Source organism: Nerophis lumbriciformis, linkage group LG34 (genome assembly GCF_033978685.3).
Source record: "Nerophis lumbriciformis linkage group LG34, RoL_Nlum_v2.1, whole genome shotgun sequence".
Classification (NCBI taxonomy): Eukaryota; Metazoa; Chordata; class Actinopteri; order Syngnathiformes; family Syngnathidae; genus Nerophis; species Nerophis lumbriciformis.
Window position 1 is genome coordinate 13,630,281 of NC_084581.2, and position 20,807 is coordinate 13,651,087.

At 40.7% G+C, this 20,807-nt stretch overlaps 1 protein-coding gene across 1 annotated transcript in view; it reads right to left on the minus strand.

The window, feature by feature from the left end:
- Positions 1-13,678, minus strand: part of man1a1 (mannosidase, alpha, class 1A, member 1) — a 226,765-nt gene extending 213,087 nt beyond the window's left edge. Inside the window, exon 1 of the mRNA XM_061929641.2 lies at positions 12,943-13,678. Within this exon, the coding sequence (XP_061785625.2) occupies positions 12,943-13,455 (513 nt within the window). The 5' untranslated portion in view covers positions 13,456-13,678. The remainder of the gene's footprint in view (positions 1-12,942) is intronic.
- Positions 13,679-20,807: the final 7,129 nt, after the last annotated feature.

The following is a 20,807-nucleotide window of genomic DNA, read 5'->3' on the forward strand; positions in this document are numbered from 1 at the left end:
TCATGTTCTTTTTGAATAGCTCTATAACTGGTAACAGTAGTTCAGCCGGGACATGCTCATTTAAAAATTAGATTTACAGCCCTGAAATCTTGTTATTGTTTTCATTTCGATGTCCCGCCCTCTACCGTTTGACCAGTTAGAAAGTCAGTGAGTGTGTCACATCCAGGTTGCTAGTTAGGCACCGCCCTCTTTTCTGGCTACTGCCACTGGTAATGTTGCTAAACATGTCAGACCTTAGTAAATCTAAATGCGTCATTACGATTCTCAATTTATTCATGACAAAGCCAGGAACAAAACAAGGATTTGTATCGGGGAAGCCTTTGAAAGATGGAGACGATTGAAAGCGGAGAATATTTTTTCATCCGACGCCAAATTTGCTAATTTCCTACTTGATAGTTAAGTCAGGCATTTACGTTTTCTTATTACTTGTAAATGGAAATGGACATTTCGTATGTAAACTATATTGTCCAATACTGTCTATGATCTTGTCAAACAAAGCAAGTATGTTCGTGCAACGAATGCTTAGTGTGATGGTACTTAGATCCTAGTGTAATGCTTTTAGCATGCAAGCCCGGTCAATGACACATCGACATATAGGCTAACGAGAGAAATATATGCCTGTTAGCCTGTATGTCGATGTGTAATCGAACTGACAGGGCAAAATATATTTTTGACAAACAAAACCTATGTGGATATGGGTAGTGTCAGTGCCTATTTCGTTCTCAATATGCTGATACGCTGAGGAAATGGGTTCAAACATTAGCACGGCTGTCATGGCAATGTAAAACGTAAGGAGACAGCCAAATCACATGATAAAATAATTCATAAATAAATGAATCAGCTAAAAAAAGGGTTGTTGTGGACGTAGGTCTCATCAATAGGATGATAATGGACCACACGCTCCATTTATCGGTGTGGTCATTATGTACAAATTAGCCAGCTGCCATTTTGATCTAGCAGGAGCAATAAAGGCAAAATAAAAAATCTACTTCCAGAACAGTATTTTCATTGGTTGTACATCTCTTTAGTGAGGGTGCAGCTCGCTGTAAATGCTACATTCATTGTGATTTCTGTCCTTTTCTGTGCCTAGAGCAGAAGTTACCTAAGTGGCTGAGTGAAGGTGAAAAACATTTGAACCAATATTGCTGATCTGAGCTTTTATTAACACCAGTGTTTCAAACTTCATCCCTGTTAACATTTCACCATCTGTGACACCAACATTCAGCCTCGCCAGTTGGAACAACTACGTGACCTTTCTTTGCGATTTATTCTCGCAATGAATCACGCCAATCTGGGAGTGATATCCATGCTAATCCATTTATCTGCTCCTGTTGGCTTCAGGATAATGTCTTGGAATTGCTTAAAACTCCTTTGTGTTAATCCAACTTGATATTACAGATACCCTAGATGGGCAAAAATATTGCGACAGGAAGTGGCAAAAATGCGGAATCTGCGCAGATTTTAGATTATGTCTAGGGGAAATTCTGCTCCAATTGTGGGGGTCGTAGGTCCTTGATGTTGGACCCAAGAGAGAGGGTCTGTTAGTTTGCCATCTCCACTCTTGTTCGTTCCAAAAGTGTTGTATGGGCGTTTTGTCCAAAATGTCTTGATAAAATGAAGACATCCAGCCTCGTATTGATGAATTAATGAACACTCTTATCCATTTTGCAACACAATCATAAATATACTGCACCCAGACAGAATCCCACTTGCTGTCAACTGATGAAAAATGGACTGCCCCCCAAAAGAGCGATGTTTCTTTGGCTTTATTAATATTTGATGATTTAACAAAATATCCCCCAGCAAGACCATTCGTGTCACCAGTGCTCTTTACAAAAACAGCCTCAGTCAGTCCTTGGCGGCTGCTGTTGTTGTTTTAAAAATTATAGTGGTAGATAGATGGAAAGTGCGAAATAAAACGCAACGTGGACGTTACAATGAAAACCAGTACATCGCAGCTATTGTGGAATGGCAAACATTTATAAAAATGTAGATTTCTGACAAACAGCTCGCTCCTCCCCTTCCAAAGCTTCCTGGCTAGCTTGACGTTAATGTTCTCCTCCAATTTCAGATCAACATTGTCAATAAAAGTGACTGCTGTAGTTATAGTCTAAAAGTCAGATTTATTGTCTGTTAAACATACTTGGCCAATAAAGCTGGATCTGACTCTGCTTCTGATTAGATTACTGAACAACAACAATCTTCCTCGTCGCTCTTCAATTGCCATTGAAGCAAACAAGCTAAATGCATAGAAGCAAAATCCCAGTTCAAACCCTAACTTTGGCTTAGAAAACATCAAGCCACTGAAGTTTAAAGTACTGACAGTCGTAAATATGTGGCGATTATAAACATTTTCTAGAAAAATGTGCCTTTACACAAAAAAGTTTGAACCAGAGTTCAACTTTGACTATTGTCCTAACTTATTTTTATACTAACAAATGCTTATACAGTATTAAACCATTGCATCTATTGCTGACAAAGATTCCAGAAAGAGACAGTTTAACCATGTAATTGATAAATTACATTTCCATTAATTCCTGAGGTCAAAATTTATCAACTCAGAGGTCAACCTCAATGGTTCCACTGTATGGAAATGTGTCCAGGCTTGCGCGGTGCAAAGGACGACCTATTGTGCTCCCATGTGTCCCTGTGGAGTTGTCAACTGAAACCACCTTTTGTACTTTCCACAGGATTTCATCACAAGTGTACTGTGCACAGATACACACTCCAACACTGACTGCAATCAAACACCATGGGGAATGCATATACACACATACACGCAAACACACACACAAATCCAACAATGAACATGAAATTGATACAGATACAAATGCCTTTATATAGTACATCAAAAACAACATATTGGTTAGCAAAACATTTTTTTGCACAAGCCGCATGTGTTTTTGCCACTCAGGAGGGTTTTTTTTTCTCGTCACTTCCGTTGAGATCTTCACTTAAAAAGGTCTCTGTGGCGCTGCGAACATTTCGGACTATTTGACACTTTTGTTTAACATGGATCGACACTACAATTACAGAAATGTTTGCTGTAACCACTGGCTTGAAGGGGAACTGCACTTTTTGGGAATTCCATCTATTATTCACAATCCCTATGTGAGACAAGCACACATTTTTATTTTTTATATGCATTTAAATTCTTAAATAAATGCCAAGAAAAATCAGCTAACAATGGAGGTAATGGGATTTGCGCTATTCTGCATATATAGCCCTCTAAAAACCTTCATTAACGTTTGATACTGTATACATGCTGTAAGTATATATGCAATAAGGACATTCATAAAATGTAATATTTATGTATTTTTGTCATTTTAAGCATACAGCAGCACATTCATTTCACAGACGCATTACAACGTTCGCTATTTCCATCAACAACAACTACTACTAATCATGGCAGACTTCATGTGAGCCAAAGACAAAAGATTATCCAGAACCTTATATTTTTGAGCCTGAATGGAGGATGAGCTACAAGTTGTAAAAGCTGACTGATGAGCAGATCCAACAAGTAGCAGTATTGCTCACAAGAAATACAAACTATGATTATAAAAAAAAAACAATCACTTAGTTTACATTGTTGTCTCTCACTGGGATGCAGACTAATGGGATATTTATATATTCCTGTTTTTAATAAGAAATAATCATAATCTTCACGCAGGTTAAAAAAAAAAAGTGTTCATAAACGAGCGTCTTTTCAAGTCTTTCTCGCCATCTCCGGGTCTAAGTTGAATGTCAAAGTTAACCAACTTCTCTGTTTTTAGCAACAACCTACTATACAGGTGAGCTGCATGATTTATAATCTAGAATTAACTTTTACCAACTCAGAGGCAGGGTTTCCCCTACATGTACTTGATTGTTGCGTAGGGCTTCATGACTTCATGAATCCTGTTTCATCCCTTGTTAGCTGACATTCGCTTGCGTTTATTTATGAGTTAAAATGCATAAAAAAAGAAAAGGTGTGATTTTTTTACACAGGGATCGTGAATGATAGGCAACATTTTTTTTAAAAAGTAGTTATTTTAACCTTTTTTATTATTTCTTTTTTATTAACACAGTACAAGCATACATTGCCATTTATTAAATTCCTACTGCCTTAAAGGCCTACTGAAACCCACTACTACCGACCACGCAGTGTGAAAGTTTATATATCAATGATGAAATCTTAACATTGCAACACTAAAGTGCAATTTTAAATTTCACGCGAAATATCCTGCTGAAAACGTCTCGGTATGATGCCTGCGCGTGACGTCACGGATTGTAGAGGACATTTTGGGACAGCATGGTGGCCAGCTATTAAGTCGTCTGTTTTCATCGCAAAATTCCACAGTATTCTGGACATCTGTGTTGGTGAATCTTTTGCAATTTGTTCAATGAACAATGGAGACAGCAAAGAAGAAAGCTGTAGGTGGGAAGCGGTGTATTGCGGCAGGTGTTGTGCGGATAACGCACCCCCACCGTAGAATGCACCCCTTGACTGTTGTGCCGTATAACACAGCCGGTGTTTCATTGTTTACATTCCCGGAAGATGACAGTCAAGCTTTACCATTGGCCTGTGGAGAACTGGGACAACAGAGACTCTTACCAGGAGGACTTTGAATTGGATACGCAGACGCGGTACCGTGAGTACGCATGCAGCTGCGGCTTCCAAACATTTGGAAGCCGCTTGCCCGTACGTGCGTGCTGCTATGTGCATGTCACGTACGTAACTTTGGGGACTTTGGGGAAATATATGTGCTGTATGAACTTTGGGGAGGTGAACGGTACTTTGGGCTGTGGGATTGAGTGTGTTGTGCAGGTGTTTGAGTTGTATTGGCGGGTCATTTGGACGGGAGGGGGGAGGTGTTTGTTATGCGGGATTCATTTGTGGCATATTAAATATAAGCCTGGTTGTGTTGTGGCTAATAGAGTATATATATGTCTTGTGTTTATTTACTGTTTTAGTCATTCCCAGCTGAATATCAGGTCCCACCCGCCTCTCACAGCATCTTCCCTATCTGAATCGCTCCCACTGCCCTCTAGTCCTTCACTCTCACTTTCCTCATCCACGAATCTTTCATCCTCGCTCAAATTAATTTTTAGAAATCGTCGCTTTCTCGGTCCGAATCGCTTTCGCTGCTGGTGGCCATGATTGTAAACAATGTGCAGATGTGAGGCGCTCCACAACCTGTGACGTCACGCTACTCGTCTGCTACTTCCGGTACAGGCAAGGCTTTTTTATCAGCGACCAAAAGTTGCGAACTTTACCGTCGATGTTCTCTACTAAATCCTTTCAGCAAAAATATGGCAATATCGCGAAATGATCAAGTATGACACATAGAATGGACCTGCTATCCCCGTTTAAATAAGAAAATCACATTTCAGTAGGCATTTAATGATACAGTGGTTCCTAAATTGAATATTACCCCAAATTAGGAGGGTTTTAAGAGAAAAGCTCTCTCTCGGCTAATTGCTGTGCTTTAAGTTGCAAGCAAAAATTTTAGTTACAAGCATCCAGTTGGTGTAGCAATGGCACAGCGAACCTTGCAAGATCCTCGCTAGTTTATATCTAGAGATTGGCATACGTTTTTTTTCCAACCATGGGAATGAAGAGAGTGTGTGTGAAGGACAGTGCTGAAAAGAAGAAGTGGATGATCCATCCATCCATCCATTTTCTACCGCTTAATCCCTTCGGGGTCGCGGGGGGCGCTGGAGCCTATTCATTAAATTAAAAAAATAAATTATCAAAAAACATGACCAAGCGTGTCGCCAACATGCCAAAGCAATTTGAGCGCATTACTGTCTGCACCATACTTAAGCATAAGGAGCCTAATTACAGCCACGTATGTTAAAATAAACAGTGGACATTTATCCATGAAACTATGGAGAAGCTGCTGAAAGGAGATACCATAAAAAGCCCACTTTCCAAGGTAAATGCTGTACATTATAATGACATTACTTCATAAAACTACTGTAGTTGTTAGTACCACATTCTATTGTATTGGTTTTAATACAATATTTCTTGTCTAGAACGTTGTTGTTTTGTTTTGTTTTTAAATAGAATGTTACATGTTACAACTTGTGCCGTTATGGTGTGTGGGCAAGCATCCATAAATTATTCTAATTAATGTCAGTAGGATATGATGATTTGAGATACAAGTGTTTTGAGTTAAGAGCCACAGAGCCAAGTCACAGAACTAATTAATAAGCTTGTAAATTGAATTATTCATTTTAACACCTTTCTTTCTTTTAAACGCAATGTGAACAAAATGCAAATTAAAACAAACAGAACATTTGTGTCAACATATAAAATATATGATGTTAATGAATTATCAGCAATACGCATGGAGAAGAGGGTGATTAAACAACTCATTTTTACTTGCTCCTTTTTGAACATATAGAATTGTGCAAAAGTACCCACGAGATATTCCTTAATCCAACATGTAAACACATGTCTAAAACAACTAAACCATCTCAGCACAGGCCTCACCATAAAACATGACACACAGGAAGACGAACTTGATAAAATTCCGTCCTTCCCCTGAGGCTGATACCCGGTAATTAAATGGAGGTGTCGAGAAAGAAGCGCAAGCAAATCTGGCTAAGAATGGAACACATTTAATATCACAGGTCTAACAGTCAGCGTGAAAGGTATCGATGGCGTTTTCAAATGTTTTATGTGGATTTCTGACACAACTCGGCCACAAGCTGTGTCAGTGTAATCCATTTTAAATTGGGTTGAATAGCATGTTTAATTGTCTTCCTGTATACCAGTGGTGTCAAACTCAAATACAGAGTGGGCCAAAATTTAAAACTGAACAAAGCCGCGGGCCAAGGTTGAACAAATTAAACTTTTAATAGGGACCCAAACAAGTTTTGCATTGAATATTGAACAAGCAAGGCTATATAACTTTATAGTGACATGCAAAATCGAGTTTCAAATAATAATAATAATTACAAAATATCAATGGCATATCAAATACAATTTAAATAAAAATTGAATGCCTCTTTTCTATTTGCAGCCTTCTGAGGTAAATATCAAAATTAACTTTTTCCACAGGCTAATAAATTTGAAAATAAAATAACAATGAATAAACCAACCATTCAGGACTTTAAACTGCTCAGTTTGCAACACACTGATCTAATCTGATGTGCCCAAGCCAGATACCTGCCATCTTTTTTTGGATGCTAGTTCATTAATGTCGGGGCTCAGGCTTTGAGCTGAGGCATCTTTCATTATCCAACGAAGGTGTTCATCAGTCATTATATCTCGTAGTCCACCCGGACCACTGTCTCGTATTGCACCCGGACCACAGTCTTGGGGGTGTGCTTTAAAGGCACTGCGTTTATCGTCCTCTACGAGCTGTCGTCACGTCTGCTTTTCATACATTCCAAACACATTTCGGGAGAACATCCGCACAGTAACACAACATAAACACAACAAAACAAATACCCAGAATCCCATGCAGCCCTAACTCTTCTGGGCTGCAATATACCCCCCCCCCCCCCCTGTGCGTCGGTTGAGGTGAGCAGGGTTGGGGGGGCGGGGTTTGGTGGTGGCGGGGGTGTATATTGCAGCCCGGAAGAGTTAGGGCTGCATGGGATTCTGGGTATTTGTTTTGTTGTGTTTATGTTGTGTTACGGTGCAGATGTTCTCCCGAAATGTGTTTGTCATTCTTGTTTTGTGTGGATTCACAGTGTGGTGCATATTTCTAACAGTGTTAAAATTATTTATACGGGCACCGTCAGTGTAACCTGTATCACTGTTGGCCAAGTATGCTTTGCATTCATGTGTGTGTGTGTGCGTGCTGAAGTCGCACACATTATGTAACTGGGCCAGCAGTGGCTGGACTGGGTGAATAGCGGCCGTGACGATTTTTGGGAGGGGCACTGAAATTGAGAGTCTCCCAGGAGGGTTGGCAGGTATGAGAAGTAGAATGCGGTGTTACCGCGGCACCGCCGCTGAATATAATCGGCGGGCCAGCTCTAGTGTTAATTTGATATCGCCTCAAGGGCCAAGTGAAATTACGCGGTGGGCCAAATTTGGCCCGCGGGCCAGAGTTTGACACCCATGCTGTATACAGTTCGTACAGGTATGTGTGGGTCGGATATGACTCCACACAACAGGCGGTCCATTAAGAATGGGTCTGGTAACTCTCATAGGGGCCGATCTACATTTCTGCCAATGGGTGCTCGGTGTGTGTGTGTGTGTGTGTGTGTGTGTGTGTGTGTGTGTGTGTGTGTGTGTGTGTGTGTGTGTGTGTGTGTGTGTAAAAAAAAGACGTTCAGTGAAGTTAATATCCCATATGATTCAGGTCTTTATTATTTTGTAAAACGGACCAAACTCGCCACAAAATTAACTACAACAAGATTGATTTTTCAAAAATGATTTTAAAGATTGAAAGTTGCCATCAATCCCATGTAGGATCGGCGCCTATGACTGGTCTGGTTCTGTTCTACGCTAGTTTTGGGGGTTTGATGTGTCCGTCGAATCAAACAATACATGTGTAGTAGCTTGCATAAAATAGTAAATACTTAGTAAAAATTGGAATAAAGAAAAAAATGCACACTTCATTTGCCATAGTCTAGAAAAGTGTTTTTCAACCTTTTTTGAGCCAAGGCACATTTTTTGCGTTGAAAAAATCCGGAGGCACACCACCAGCAGAAATCATTAAAAAACGAAACTCAGTTGACAATAAAAAGTAATTGTCGCAATTGTTGGATATTACTTTAAACATAACCAACCATGCATCAATATAGCTCTTGTCTCAAAGTAGGTGTACTGTCACGACCGGTCACATCACGCCGTGACTTATTTTGAGTTTTTTGCTGTTGTCCTGTGTCTAGTGTTTTAGTTCTTGTCTTGCGCTCCTATTTTGGTGGCTTTTTCTCTTTTTTTGGTATTTTCCTGTGGCAGTTTCATGTCTTCCTTTAAGCGATATTTCCCGCATCTACTTTGTTTTAGCAATCAAGAATATTTCAGATGTTTTTATCCTTATTTGTGGGGACATTGTTGATTGTCATGTCATGTTCGGATGTACTTTGTGAACGCCGTCTTTGCTCCACAGTAAGTCTTTGCTGTTGTCCAGCATTCTGTTTTTGTTTACTTTGTAGCCAGTTCAGTTTTAGTTTTGTTCTGCATAGCCTTCCCTAAGCTTCATATACAACACAAAATATACAACACAAAGTAGCAAGAAACACGTCAATAATGAAAAAAACAAAACATGTTCTAGACCTAGACTTTTATGGACAGAATTTCTAGGCGTAGTCAGGGCGTTGAGGGGATCCGGTTTGGTGGCTGCAGATGATGTGGTCCTGATGGCTTCATCTGGCCAGGATCTTCAGCTCTCACTGGATCGGTTCTCAGCCGAGTGTGAAGGGACTGGGATGAGAATCAGCACTTCCAAGTCCGAGTCTATGGTACTCGCCCGGAAAAGGGTGGAGTGCCATCTCCGGGTTGGGGAGGAGACCCTGCCCCAAGTAGAGGAGTTCAAGTACCTCGGAGTCTTGTTCACGAGTGAGGGAAGAGTGGATCGTGAGATCGACAGGCGTATCGGTGCGGCGTCTTCAGTAATGCGGACGCTGTATCGATCCATTGTGGTGAAGAAGGAGCAGAGCCGGAAGGCAAAGCTCTCAATTTACCGGTCGATCTGCGTTCCCATCCTCACCTATGGTCATGATCTTTGGGTTATGACTGAAAGGACAAGATCACGGGTACAAGCGGCCGAAATTAGTTTCCTCCGCCGGGTGGCGGGGCTATCCCTTAGAGATAGAGTGAGAAGGTCTGCCATCCGGGAGGAGGTCAAAGTAAAGCCGCTGCTCCTCCACATCGAGAGGAGCCAGATGAGGTGGTTCGGGCATCTGGTCAGGATGCCACCCGAACGCCTCCCTAGGGAGGTGTTTAGGGCACGTCCGACCGGTAAGAGGCCACGGGGAAGACCCAGGACACGTTGGGAAGATCCCTCGGGAAGAGCTGGATGAAGTAGCTGGGGAGAGGGAAGTCTGGGTTTCCCTGCTTAGGCTGCTGCCCCCACGACCCGACCTCGGATAAGCGGAAGAAGATGGACGGATGGATGTTCTAGACCAAAAATCAGTCCATATTCTCTACTGTTCACTAGTGTTACCAAATCTGAGTTATTGTGTAGAAATATGGGGAAATAACTACAAAATTACACTTCATTCATTAACGGTGTTACAAAAAAGATCAGTTAGAATAATACATCATGTTGGATATAGAGAACATACAAACCCCTTATTTATTGAATCAAAAATACTGAAATTCCACGACATAATGACTTTGCAAACAGCTAAAATTAAACACAGAGCAAACTATAATCTGCTACCCAAGAATACAGGTAAAAGCCAGTAAATTAGAATATTTTGAAAAACTTGATTTATTTCAGTAATTGCTTTCAAAAGGTGTAACTTGTACATTATATTTATTCATTGCACACAGACTGATGCATTCAAATGTTTATTTCATTTAATTTTGATGATTTGAAGTGGCAACAAATGAAAATCCAAAATTCCGTGTGTCACAAAATTAGAATATTACTTAAGGCTAATACAAAAAAGGGATTTTTAGAAATGTTGGCCAACTGAAAAGTATGAAAATGAAAAATATGAGCATGTACAATACTCAATACTTGGTTGGAGCTCCTTTTGCCTCAATTACTGCGTTAATGCGGCGTGGCATGGAGTCGATGAGTTTCTGGCACTGCTCAGGTGTTATGAGAGCCCAGCTTGCTCTGATAGTGGCCTTCAACTCTTCTGCGTTTTTGGGTCTGGCATTCTGCATCTTCCTTTTCACAATACCCCACAGATTTTCTATGGGGCTAAGGTCAGGGGAGTTGGCGGGCCAATTTAGAACAGAAATACCATGGTCCGTAAACCAGGCACGGGTAGATTTTGCGCTGTGTGCAGGCGCCAAGTCCTGTTGGAACTTGAAATCTCCATCTCCATAGAGCAGGTCAGCAGCAGGAAGCATGAAGTGCTCTAAAACTTGCTGGTAGATGGCTGCGTTGACCCTGGATCTCAGGAAACAGAGTGGACCGACACCAGCAGATGACATGGCACCCCAAACCATCACCCAACCATGCAAATTTTGCATTTCCTTTGGAAATCGAGGTCCCAGAGTCTGGAGGAAGACAGGAGAGGCACAGGATCCACGTTGCCTGAAGTCTAGTGTAAAGTTTCCACCATCAGTGATGGTTTGGGGTGCCATGTCATCTGCTGGTGTCGGTCCACTCTGTTTCCTGAGATCCAGGGTCAACGCAGCCGTCTACCAGCAAGTTTTAGAGCACTTCATGCTTCCTGCTGCTGACCTGCTCTATGGAGATGGAGATTTCAAGTTCCAACAGGACTTGGCGCCTGCACACAGCGCAAAATCTACCCGTGCCTGGTTTACGGACCATGGTATTTCTGTTCTAAATTGGCCCGCCAACTCCCCTGACCTTAGCCCCATAGAAAATCTGTGGGGTATTGTGAAAAGGAAGATGCAGAATGCCAGACCCAAAAACGCAGAAGAGTTGAAGGCCACTATCAGAGCAACCTGGGCTCTCATAACACCTGAGCAGTGCCAGAAACTCATCGACTCCATGCCACGCCGCATTAACGCAGTAATTGAGGCAAAAGGAGCTCCAACCAAGTATTGAGTATTGTACATGCTCATATTTTTCATTTTCATACTTTTCAGTTGGCCAACATTTCTAAAAATCCCTTTTTTGTATTAGCCTTAAGTAATATTCTAATTTTGTGACACACGGAATTTTGGATTTTCATTTGTTGCCACTTCAAATCATCAAAATTAAATGAAATAAACATTTGAATGCATCAGTCTGTGTGCAATGAATAAATATAATGTACAAGTTACACCTTTTGAATGCAATTACAGAAATAAATCAAGTTTTTCAAAATATTCTAATTTACTGGCTTTTACCTGTATACAACAATTCTTCTCAACAAAAGAGGAGAAATATAATCTTAGAGAACAATTTAATTTAAAATATTTGTACGCACGTACAACACTTAAGACCTTCAGTATATCAGTATGTGGAATGAAATTATGGAATGGATTAAGCAAAGAAATCAAACAAAGAACTATCCACTTCAAGAAACTTTTAAAATTTAAAGTGTTTACAAAGTACAAAGAAGAAGACCCATGATAAACATTCTGATTTTATCTCATCCATCCATTCATTTTGAAGATAATCTTACTCATCTCACCATATGAAATGTAATTTACTTCACCAAGTGTTATTTATTTATTTATTGTTATTGTTATTACTTATGGAGTTAATTGTGAATAAATTGAGAACAGAAAGTGAACAAAAGTTTTAGCAAATGCTATGTAAAGGAAAAGGGGTAGGATTAAATAAGCTCTGCTTCTTCTTACTCCTTTTCGAACATGTTGAATAGAGAAACTAGAAATTGTGATGTATCGTGTTGTATGCATGAATGTTTTCAATAAACTCAAACTCAGCTCAACTCAATGCCTTTTTTTAGGGGCACTCGCCTTTTGTTTATTTCTGGTTTAAGCATTAGACACATTTTTACCTGCACACTGCCTCCCGCTGTTCCCGACATCTACAAAGCAATTAGCTACCGGCTGCCACCTACTGATATGAAAGAGTATTACACGGTTACTCTGCCGACACTAAACAACAACACATAATGAATTCGATTTTATATCGCACTTTTCTATTATTAGATACTCAAAGCGCTCACAGAGAAGTGGGAACCCATCATTCATTCACACCTGGTCAATGAATGAACACATAATTTGCAGACTATAATTAGTGGTTTGCAAAAAAAAATTTCACCCAAATAGGTGCAATTAGATAATCTCCCACGGCATACCAGACTGTATCTCAAGGCACACTAGTGTGCCGCGGCACAGTGGTTGAAAAACACTGGTCTAGCATGATGTTCGGCGTGAAGTTGACGCTGTCTTACCTGCTTGATTTTCCCCCGTCTGTCCTTTGTGGCAGGGTCCAGGGGTTCGTGTCCAGTGGCCCCCGGGGGCCGCCGGTACTCGATGTAAGGTAAATCATTGGTCGTCTTCCCACCTTGACCCAAACTCTCCTTGGCAACTTTCTCCTTCTCCTTCAAAATGTCCTGTTTGATTTCATCGGGACGTTTCTGAAGAGTATCTTTGGCCTCCAGCAGAGCTTTTTCGTGGTCCTTCTTGATCTTGGCCAATACCTTCTCCTCGCTTCCCGGCACGCCGGGCTCACCGACGCCGTCCAGACCCGTGCGAGTGTTGGTCTCCACCGCGGACGAATGGAAGAAAACTCCGCTGAGCAGCTTGGAGGAGTCCGGCAGGAAGAAGATAGCTCCGAAACACAGCGTGATAAAACCGCTGAAGACCAGAAGCAGGATGAATTTCTCCGTCAACCTGAAGGAGGTCTGGCTGGCGGACTTCCGACTCGGAGTGGCGGTGAAAGGCAACAGAGTTGGGACAGGCATGTTGCTCTTCTTCCCACAAACACAAAAAAAAAAAAAAAAAGATATTTTCTGGGCTGAAATTCAGATCACGGCAAATTCGGCTCGGGCGTAATCCGCTCAGACGTCCACCCGCGGATCATACAAGAGGGAGAAGGCTAAAAAAAGAGCCGACTTAAAGTTGAGAAGGAGCGGCTGAAGTGTGTCGTCCATACTGGAGGCGACAAGACCGACAACGCTGAACAGAGCAAGCATGAGAAAGGGCAGGACCAGACACTGACTGACAGCACAAACCAGCCAATCACCTTTCGATCAGTGAGGAAGTAAAGCAGGGAGGGGGCGTGGCTTCATGTATGCACGTACGTATATAAATATAAATTAAGGAACAGCACATACAATCAAAATGAATTGCGTTGTTAAACCGTGCATATTGCATGATTAAAAGGGAACTGCACTTTTCTGGGGGAAATTTTTTGGGGGAAATTTCACAAACATGAGAGACAAGAACACATAATAAAAGTTTCAATCAATCAAACCTCAGGGCTGCGGAGAACATTCATGTTTTTAAGAGGAGGCTTAAGACCCAACTTTTTGATTTGGCTTTTACCTGATATACATTTTTTTATTGAAGTCATTTGTATTTAACTTTTTATCCTATTAGTAATGCAATATTTTATTTAGTTATATTTATTTATTTACTGTATATATATATATATATATATATATATATATATATATATATATATATATATATATATATATATATATATACATACATAAATATATGTATATATGTATATATATATGTATATATATATATATATATATATATATATATATAAATGATAATGATAAATGGGTTGTACTTGTATAGCGCTTTTCTACCTTCAAGGTACTCAAAGCGCTTTGACACTACTTCCACATTTACCCATTCACACACACATTCACACACTGATGGAGGGAGCTGCCATGCAAGGCGCTACCAGCACCCATCAGGAGCAAGGGTGAAGTGTCTTGCTCAGGACACAACGGACATGACGAGGTTGGTACTAGGTGGGGATTGAACCAGGGACCCTCGGGTCGCGCACGGCCACTCTTCCACTGCGCCACGCCGTCCCTTATATATATATATAAGAATAAAATACAAGTAAGACATATGAAGATTAATTGAGAAAAAAAATACAAAAAATAAAATAAAAAATATATATGTATATACATATATATATATATATATATATATTTATTTTTTTTTAGTATATTTTTTTTAATAATTTTTTTTTTGTTAATTTATTTTTTGTTTTGTTTTTCTCAATTAATCTTCATATGTCTTACTTGTATTTTATTCTTTATCTCCACACATGGTTCTTACTATTTTACAAGTGTTATCATTTTTATTTTCCAACGTTCCTCAGATGAGCCATCTGCCTCAGGGGTTATCGGCCGTGCTTGTGGGGGCGCTTTTGTGTCAGCGTCCTGGTGGCCATGGTCTGATGACCTCCTGGTGCAGATGGCTCCTGTGATAGTGTTTACTCACATGTCTCCTCTGTAGTCAGCCATGCAATCATTGGTCCATATAGTTGCATATGTGTGTATGATGTGTGGATGTGTTTGTGTTTGGTATCTGTATCCGTGCGTATGTGATAATGGGGGATATGGGTCAGCGGGGTATTGTTTTTAACTTTGTAAAGCACTTTGCGTTGCATTTCTTTTATGTATGAAAAGCGCTTTACAAATAAAACTTGATTTGATTTGATTTGACATGTCTTTTTTTATTAGGATTTTAAAGATGATAAAAAAACACTTGGAAGATGCAGCTAATGAAAGCCACTGTTATATATACACACATATATACATGCTCCTATCACATAGAATATATCTGGCTGACGTTATTGCTACTTGCTCATTTAGAGAATATTTGACAAGTGTTTTCTCCTCAAGTTGCTTCAAAGTGGCAGAGCACTCCTGTCAAAACAGCAAAACACTCTTGTCCCATATAGAGGATCTTTGGCTAGCTCTTTTTGCTGTAATTGCTTCAAAACAACAGCACACTCCTGGACTGTCCTGTCTCTGACTGTTGTTTTTAAGTAAAGGGCCTTAAAAACAAGGGGAACTACACTTTTTGTAAAAGTTTGCCTATTGTTCACAAAATCCTTATGAAAGACATGACGATAGTTGTATTTTTTTAATGCATTCTAACTCGTAAATAAAAGTCCGCCTTGAGCGAAGCCAATGTGAGGTCCTGTATTCGGCCCATAAAACCCAATAAATAACCATCCAAAAACCGTCAACAATACTGCATTTACATTTTGTGACTTGAATATATTAACCAAGTATTAGTGATATTGTTATTATAAGCGCTAACGCACACAAACTATTTATAGTGGCGACTTGATCACCAGTCTGTGCTGCTGTGTTTACATCATCGACAGCTGTTTCCTCGCTTCCCTGTATACTTGCCAACCCTCCCGGATTTTCCGGGAGACTCCCGAAATTCAGCACCTCTCCCGAAAACCTCCCGGGACAAATTTTCTCCCGAAAATCTCCCGAAATTCAGGCGGACCTGAGTGACATGTCGACAGCCTGTTTTCACGTCCGCTTTCCCACAATATAAACAGCGTGCCTGCCCAATCACATTATAACTGTAGAATGATCGAGGGCGAGTTCTTGGTTTCTTATGTGGGTTTATTGTTAGGCAGTTTCATTAACGTCCTCCCAGCGCGGTAACAACACACAACAACAGCAGTCACGTTTTCGTCTACTGTAAAGCAGTTTGTCTGCCGTAAACAGCAATGTTGTGACACTCTTAAACAGGACAATGCTGCCATCTACTGTACATGCATATGTGACAATACCATCTACGGCTTTTAGAGAGTGCAGTGCACAACTGCGCACACAACAAGGAGACGAAGCAGAATGCATCATCAGAGAGGGTGTTCAGCATGGTTAGAAAAATAGTGACAGAGAATAGAACAAGGATGGACAATTCAACTCTTAACTCAACAATGAGTAGATGAGTGTTATGTGTGTGTATATGTGTAAATAAATGAACACTGAAATTCAAGTATTTCTTTTATATATATATATATATATATATATATATATATATATATATATATATATATATATATATATATATATATATAAAATAAGATACATATATATATATGTATAGCTAGAATTCACTGAAAGTCAAGTATTTCTTATATATATATATATATATATATATATATATATATATATATATATATATGAAATACTTGAATTGGGGAATTCTAGCTGTAAATATACCCCTCCCCTCTTAACCACACCCCCGCCCCCAACCACGCCCCCCGACCAACCCCCGACCACGCCGCCCCCCCCCCCCCCACCTCCCGAAATCGGAGGTCTCAAGGTTGGCAAGTATGCTTCCCTGCTCGTGGAAGTTTATTGTAGGTCATAAAATCGTGCCTCTCACCTGGATCGAAGAAAGCTGAAGACGTATTCCAACAAGTTGGTACAATTTGACATGTAATTTAGACCCGGGAATGGCAAGAATGACGCGAACACACGCTTGGCTCTACCTCCCTTTTCTTTACGAAGAAAGTTAATATCCCATTGTGAGTCATTCTTCATCTAAACGAGAATATAACAATATTCTATCAGCTAGCATCCTAATGACAGCAGACATTGTACAGTAAGTGATGTTTTATTATGCTTGTTGGCTCTCATGAAGTCTGCAGTGAGCAGTAATCAGTGATCTAGTGGGAAAAATAAGCTAACGCTGCGATGCATTTTTGAAATGAATGCGCCGCGTATGCTTAAAATTATCAAGATACGTAAATATTAAATGTTATTATCAATGTGCCCGTTTCTACATTACATACTTACATCACACATATAAAACCTTAATGGAGGTGTTTGGATGTGTTTTAGGGGCTTTTATAGGCAGAATAGAGTGACTCCCATAGGCTCCATTGTAAGCAAACTTGCATTCATTTAATATTTAGAATGCATTAAAAAAAAAAAAAAAGGATTGTGAATGAAAATTCACAAAATTCCCCCCAAAAGTGCAGCTCCCCTTTAAAAACATCAGAACATTTTTCTAATGTAGAATCTTTATCATTGCCCTCATTTGTATAAAACAGCAGTGAGCTCCTGTCACATAGAAGATCTTTGGCTGACGCTTTTGCCACCGTAACATATAGAGAATCTTTGACTAGTATGTTTTGATGCAGTTGCTTTGAAACAGCAGAGCACTCCTGTCACAGAGGATCTTTGACTAACATTTTTGTTGTAATTGCTTCCAAACAGCAGAGCCCTCCTGAGGATATATATAGAGGATCTCTGACTTGTGTTCTTAAAGTCGTTTCTTAACAACCGCAGAGCACTCCTGTCACAGAGGATCATTGACTAGCTTATTTTGCTGTAGTTGTTTCAAAACAGCAGTACACACCTGTCACATAGAGGATCTCTGACTGTTTATTTTAAGTAAAGGCCCTTAAAAATATAAATAATTGTAATGTAGGATCTTTGACGTTTTTGTCGTAATTTCTTAAAAACAGCAGCATGCTCTTGTCACAAAGAAGATATTTGACTATCCATCCATCAATCCATCCATCCATTTTCTTCCGCTTATCCGAGATCGGGTTGCGGGGCCGCAACCTAAGCAGGGATGCCCACTTCCCTCTCCACAGCCACTTTGTCCAGCTCCTCCAGGGGGATCCCGAGGCGTTCCCAGGCCAGCCGGAAGACATAGTCTTCCCAACGTGTCCTGGGTCTTCCCCGTGGCCTCCTACCGGCCGGACGTGCCCTAAACACCTCCCAAGGGAGGCGTTCGGGTGGCATCCTGACCAGATGCCCGAAGCACCTCATCTGGCTCCTCTCGATGTGGAGGAGCAGCGGCTTTACTTTGAGCTCCTCCCGGATGGCAGAGCTTCTCACCCTATCTCTAACCGAGAGCCCCGCCACCCGGCGGAGGAAACTAATTTTGGCCGCTTGTACCCGTGATCTTGTCCTTTCGCTCATAACCCAAAGATCACTACCATAGGTGAGGAAGGGAACATAGATCGACCGGTAAATCTTTGACTACCGTATTTTTTTCAATGTTGCCTTTAAAAACCTTAAAGCACTCCTTTCGAGAGGGGCTCGGTACTAAAGGACTTGAGGTATGGTGCCAGAAAGAAACCACAACATTTTACCCTAAAGCCAAAACAAGAACATAGATGATAACTGTCACACTGTGCTTTTCCACTGTACAACTGTTACTGCTACAGTGACTGTGTGTTTTTCTCTTGATCCACATACCCCATTTTTGTTTAGCGTCTTTACTACGAGTATGAAGACAAACTGTTTTTTTGTTGTTGTTGCCAGTGGCGACGTGCTGTCACAACAGTTAATGTGAAGTGAAGTTAATTATATTTATATCGTGCTTTTCTCTAGTGACTCAAAGTGCTTTACATAGTGAAACCCATTATCTAAGTAAGTGTTTTTCAACCTTTTTTGAGCCAAAGCCCATTTTTGCGTTGAAAAAATCCGGAGGCACACCACCAGCAGAAATCATTAAAAAACAAAACTCAGTTCACAGTAAAAAGTCATTGTCGCAATTGTTGGATATGACTTTAAACCATAACCAACCATGCATCAATATAGCTCTTGTCTCAAAGCAGGTGTACTGTCACCACCTGTCACATCACGCCGTGACTTATTTTGAGTTTTTTGCTATTTTCCTGTGTCTAGTGTTTTAGTTTTTGTCTTGCGCTCCTATTTTGGTGGCTTTTTCTCTTTTTTTGTATCTTCCTGTAGCAGTTTCATTTTTTCCTTTGAGCGATATTTCCCGCATCTACTTTGTTTTAGCAATCAAGTATATTTCAGATGTTTTTATCCTTCTTTGTGGGTACATTGTTGATTGTCATGTCATGTTCGGATGTACATTGTGGACGCCGTCTTTGCTCCACAGTAAGTCTTTGCTGTTGTCCAGCATTCTGTTTTTGTTTACTTTGTAACCAGTTCAGTTTTAGTTTCGTTCTGCATAGCCTTCCCTAAGCTTCAATGCCTTTTTTAGAGGTACTCAACTTTTGTTTATTTTTGGTTTAAGCATTAGACACCTTTTTACCTGCACGCTGCCTCCCGCTGTTTCCGACATCTACAAATCAATTAGCTCAGGACCTTCGTATTGTGAGGCACATGCACTAACCCCTGTATCACCGTGCTGCCCTATTTTTAACCCAAATAGGTGAAATTAGATAATCTCCCACGGCACACATGACTGTATCTCACGTCACAGTGGTTGAAAAACACTGATCTAAGTTACATTTAAACCAGTGTGGGTGGCACTGGGAGCAGGTGGGTAAAGTATATTGCCCAAGGACACAACGGCAGTGACTTGGATGGCGGAAGCGGGGCTCGAACTTGGAACCCTAAAGTTGCTGGCACAGCCCCGATGGGGGCGTGGCTACAAATAAGAACGGTTGCACTATTAATGAACTAAATGCCTTGTAGTGGCTGGGTGTGGACATTATTTTTCCTCCACACAGGTTGAAGCAAAAGGCACGGCAACAAAGAGTTAGATGTCTTCATGAGCATAGAAAGACTTCAGAATTAAGGTCTATCATGTGTGAGCCCACAGAGAGCATTTTTTTCTTGAGTTTGATTCTTTAAAAGTGCCTTTAGCTACTTCAGCCTCTATAACAATAAAACATCTCAGCACAAAGGATTGTTGGATAATGATGTCTGTGCTTGTCAAAAATGTTGACATCGAACTCTTGGTTTGGTGTCGCAACGCCACGTCTCAGCCAACAGTTAATTTTTACCTCGGAAGGGAAGAGAGTAATCACACAAGCGCGTGTCGTCATTTACACACTACCACGTCTGCCGATGAGGACCGCAATATGGCGGCAGGCATCTGTCACCTGCTGATGATGCGTTTCATCTCCGTGCTCCTTAATGAGCAGCTGAGGTGGAGGTAAAGAACTTTTCATTCACGTTTTATTTCTGCGTTACAAACAAGAACAAGGATGTTATTTAACTGTCAGAGAACTTCACTCTTCTGACATATGTGGTGCCCCCTATGGGCTGCTTTCAAAAGTCTTTGTAAGACATGCTAGCATGAGGCAAAACTGAGGACACACGTGAAGTGCATAAGTGTAAAGTTTCATCGTTTTAGTATGGAAATAATTAACTGAGCAAAGCATATGTACTCATGAATAATACAAGAAGTGACAGTGCTTGTCCACCCACACATCACATGCCTGTTGATTTGAACCAGACCACAGGCTAACACCCCAGTGACTGAGAAGGCAAGTCACCCGAGCATGAGGCCGGAGGCTGAGAAGGAGACACATGACGCAGGGGCAGAGAGTAAGCTGGTGAGGAATGTCATGGCTGGATGAGACGCTACA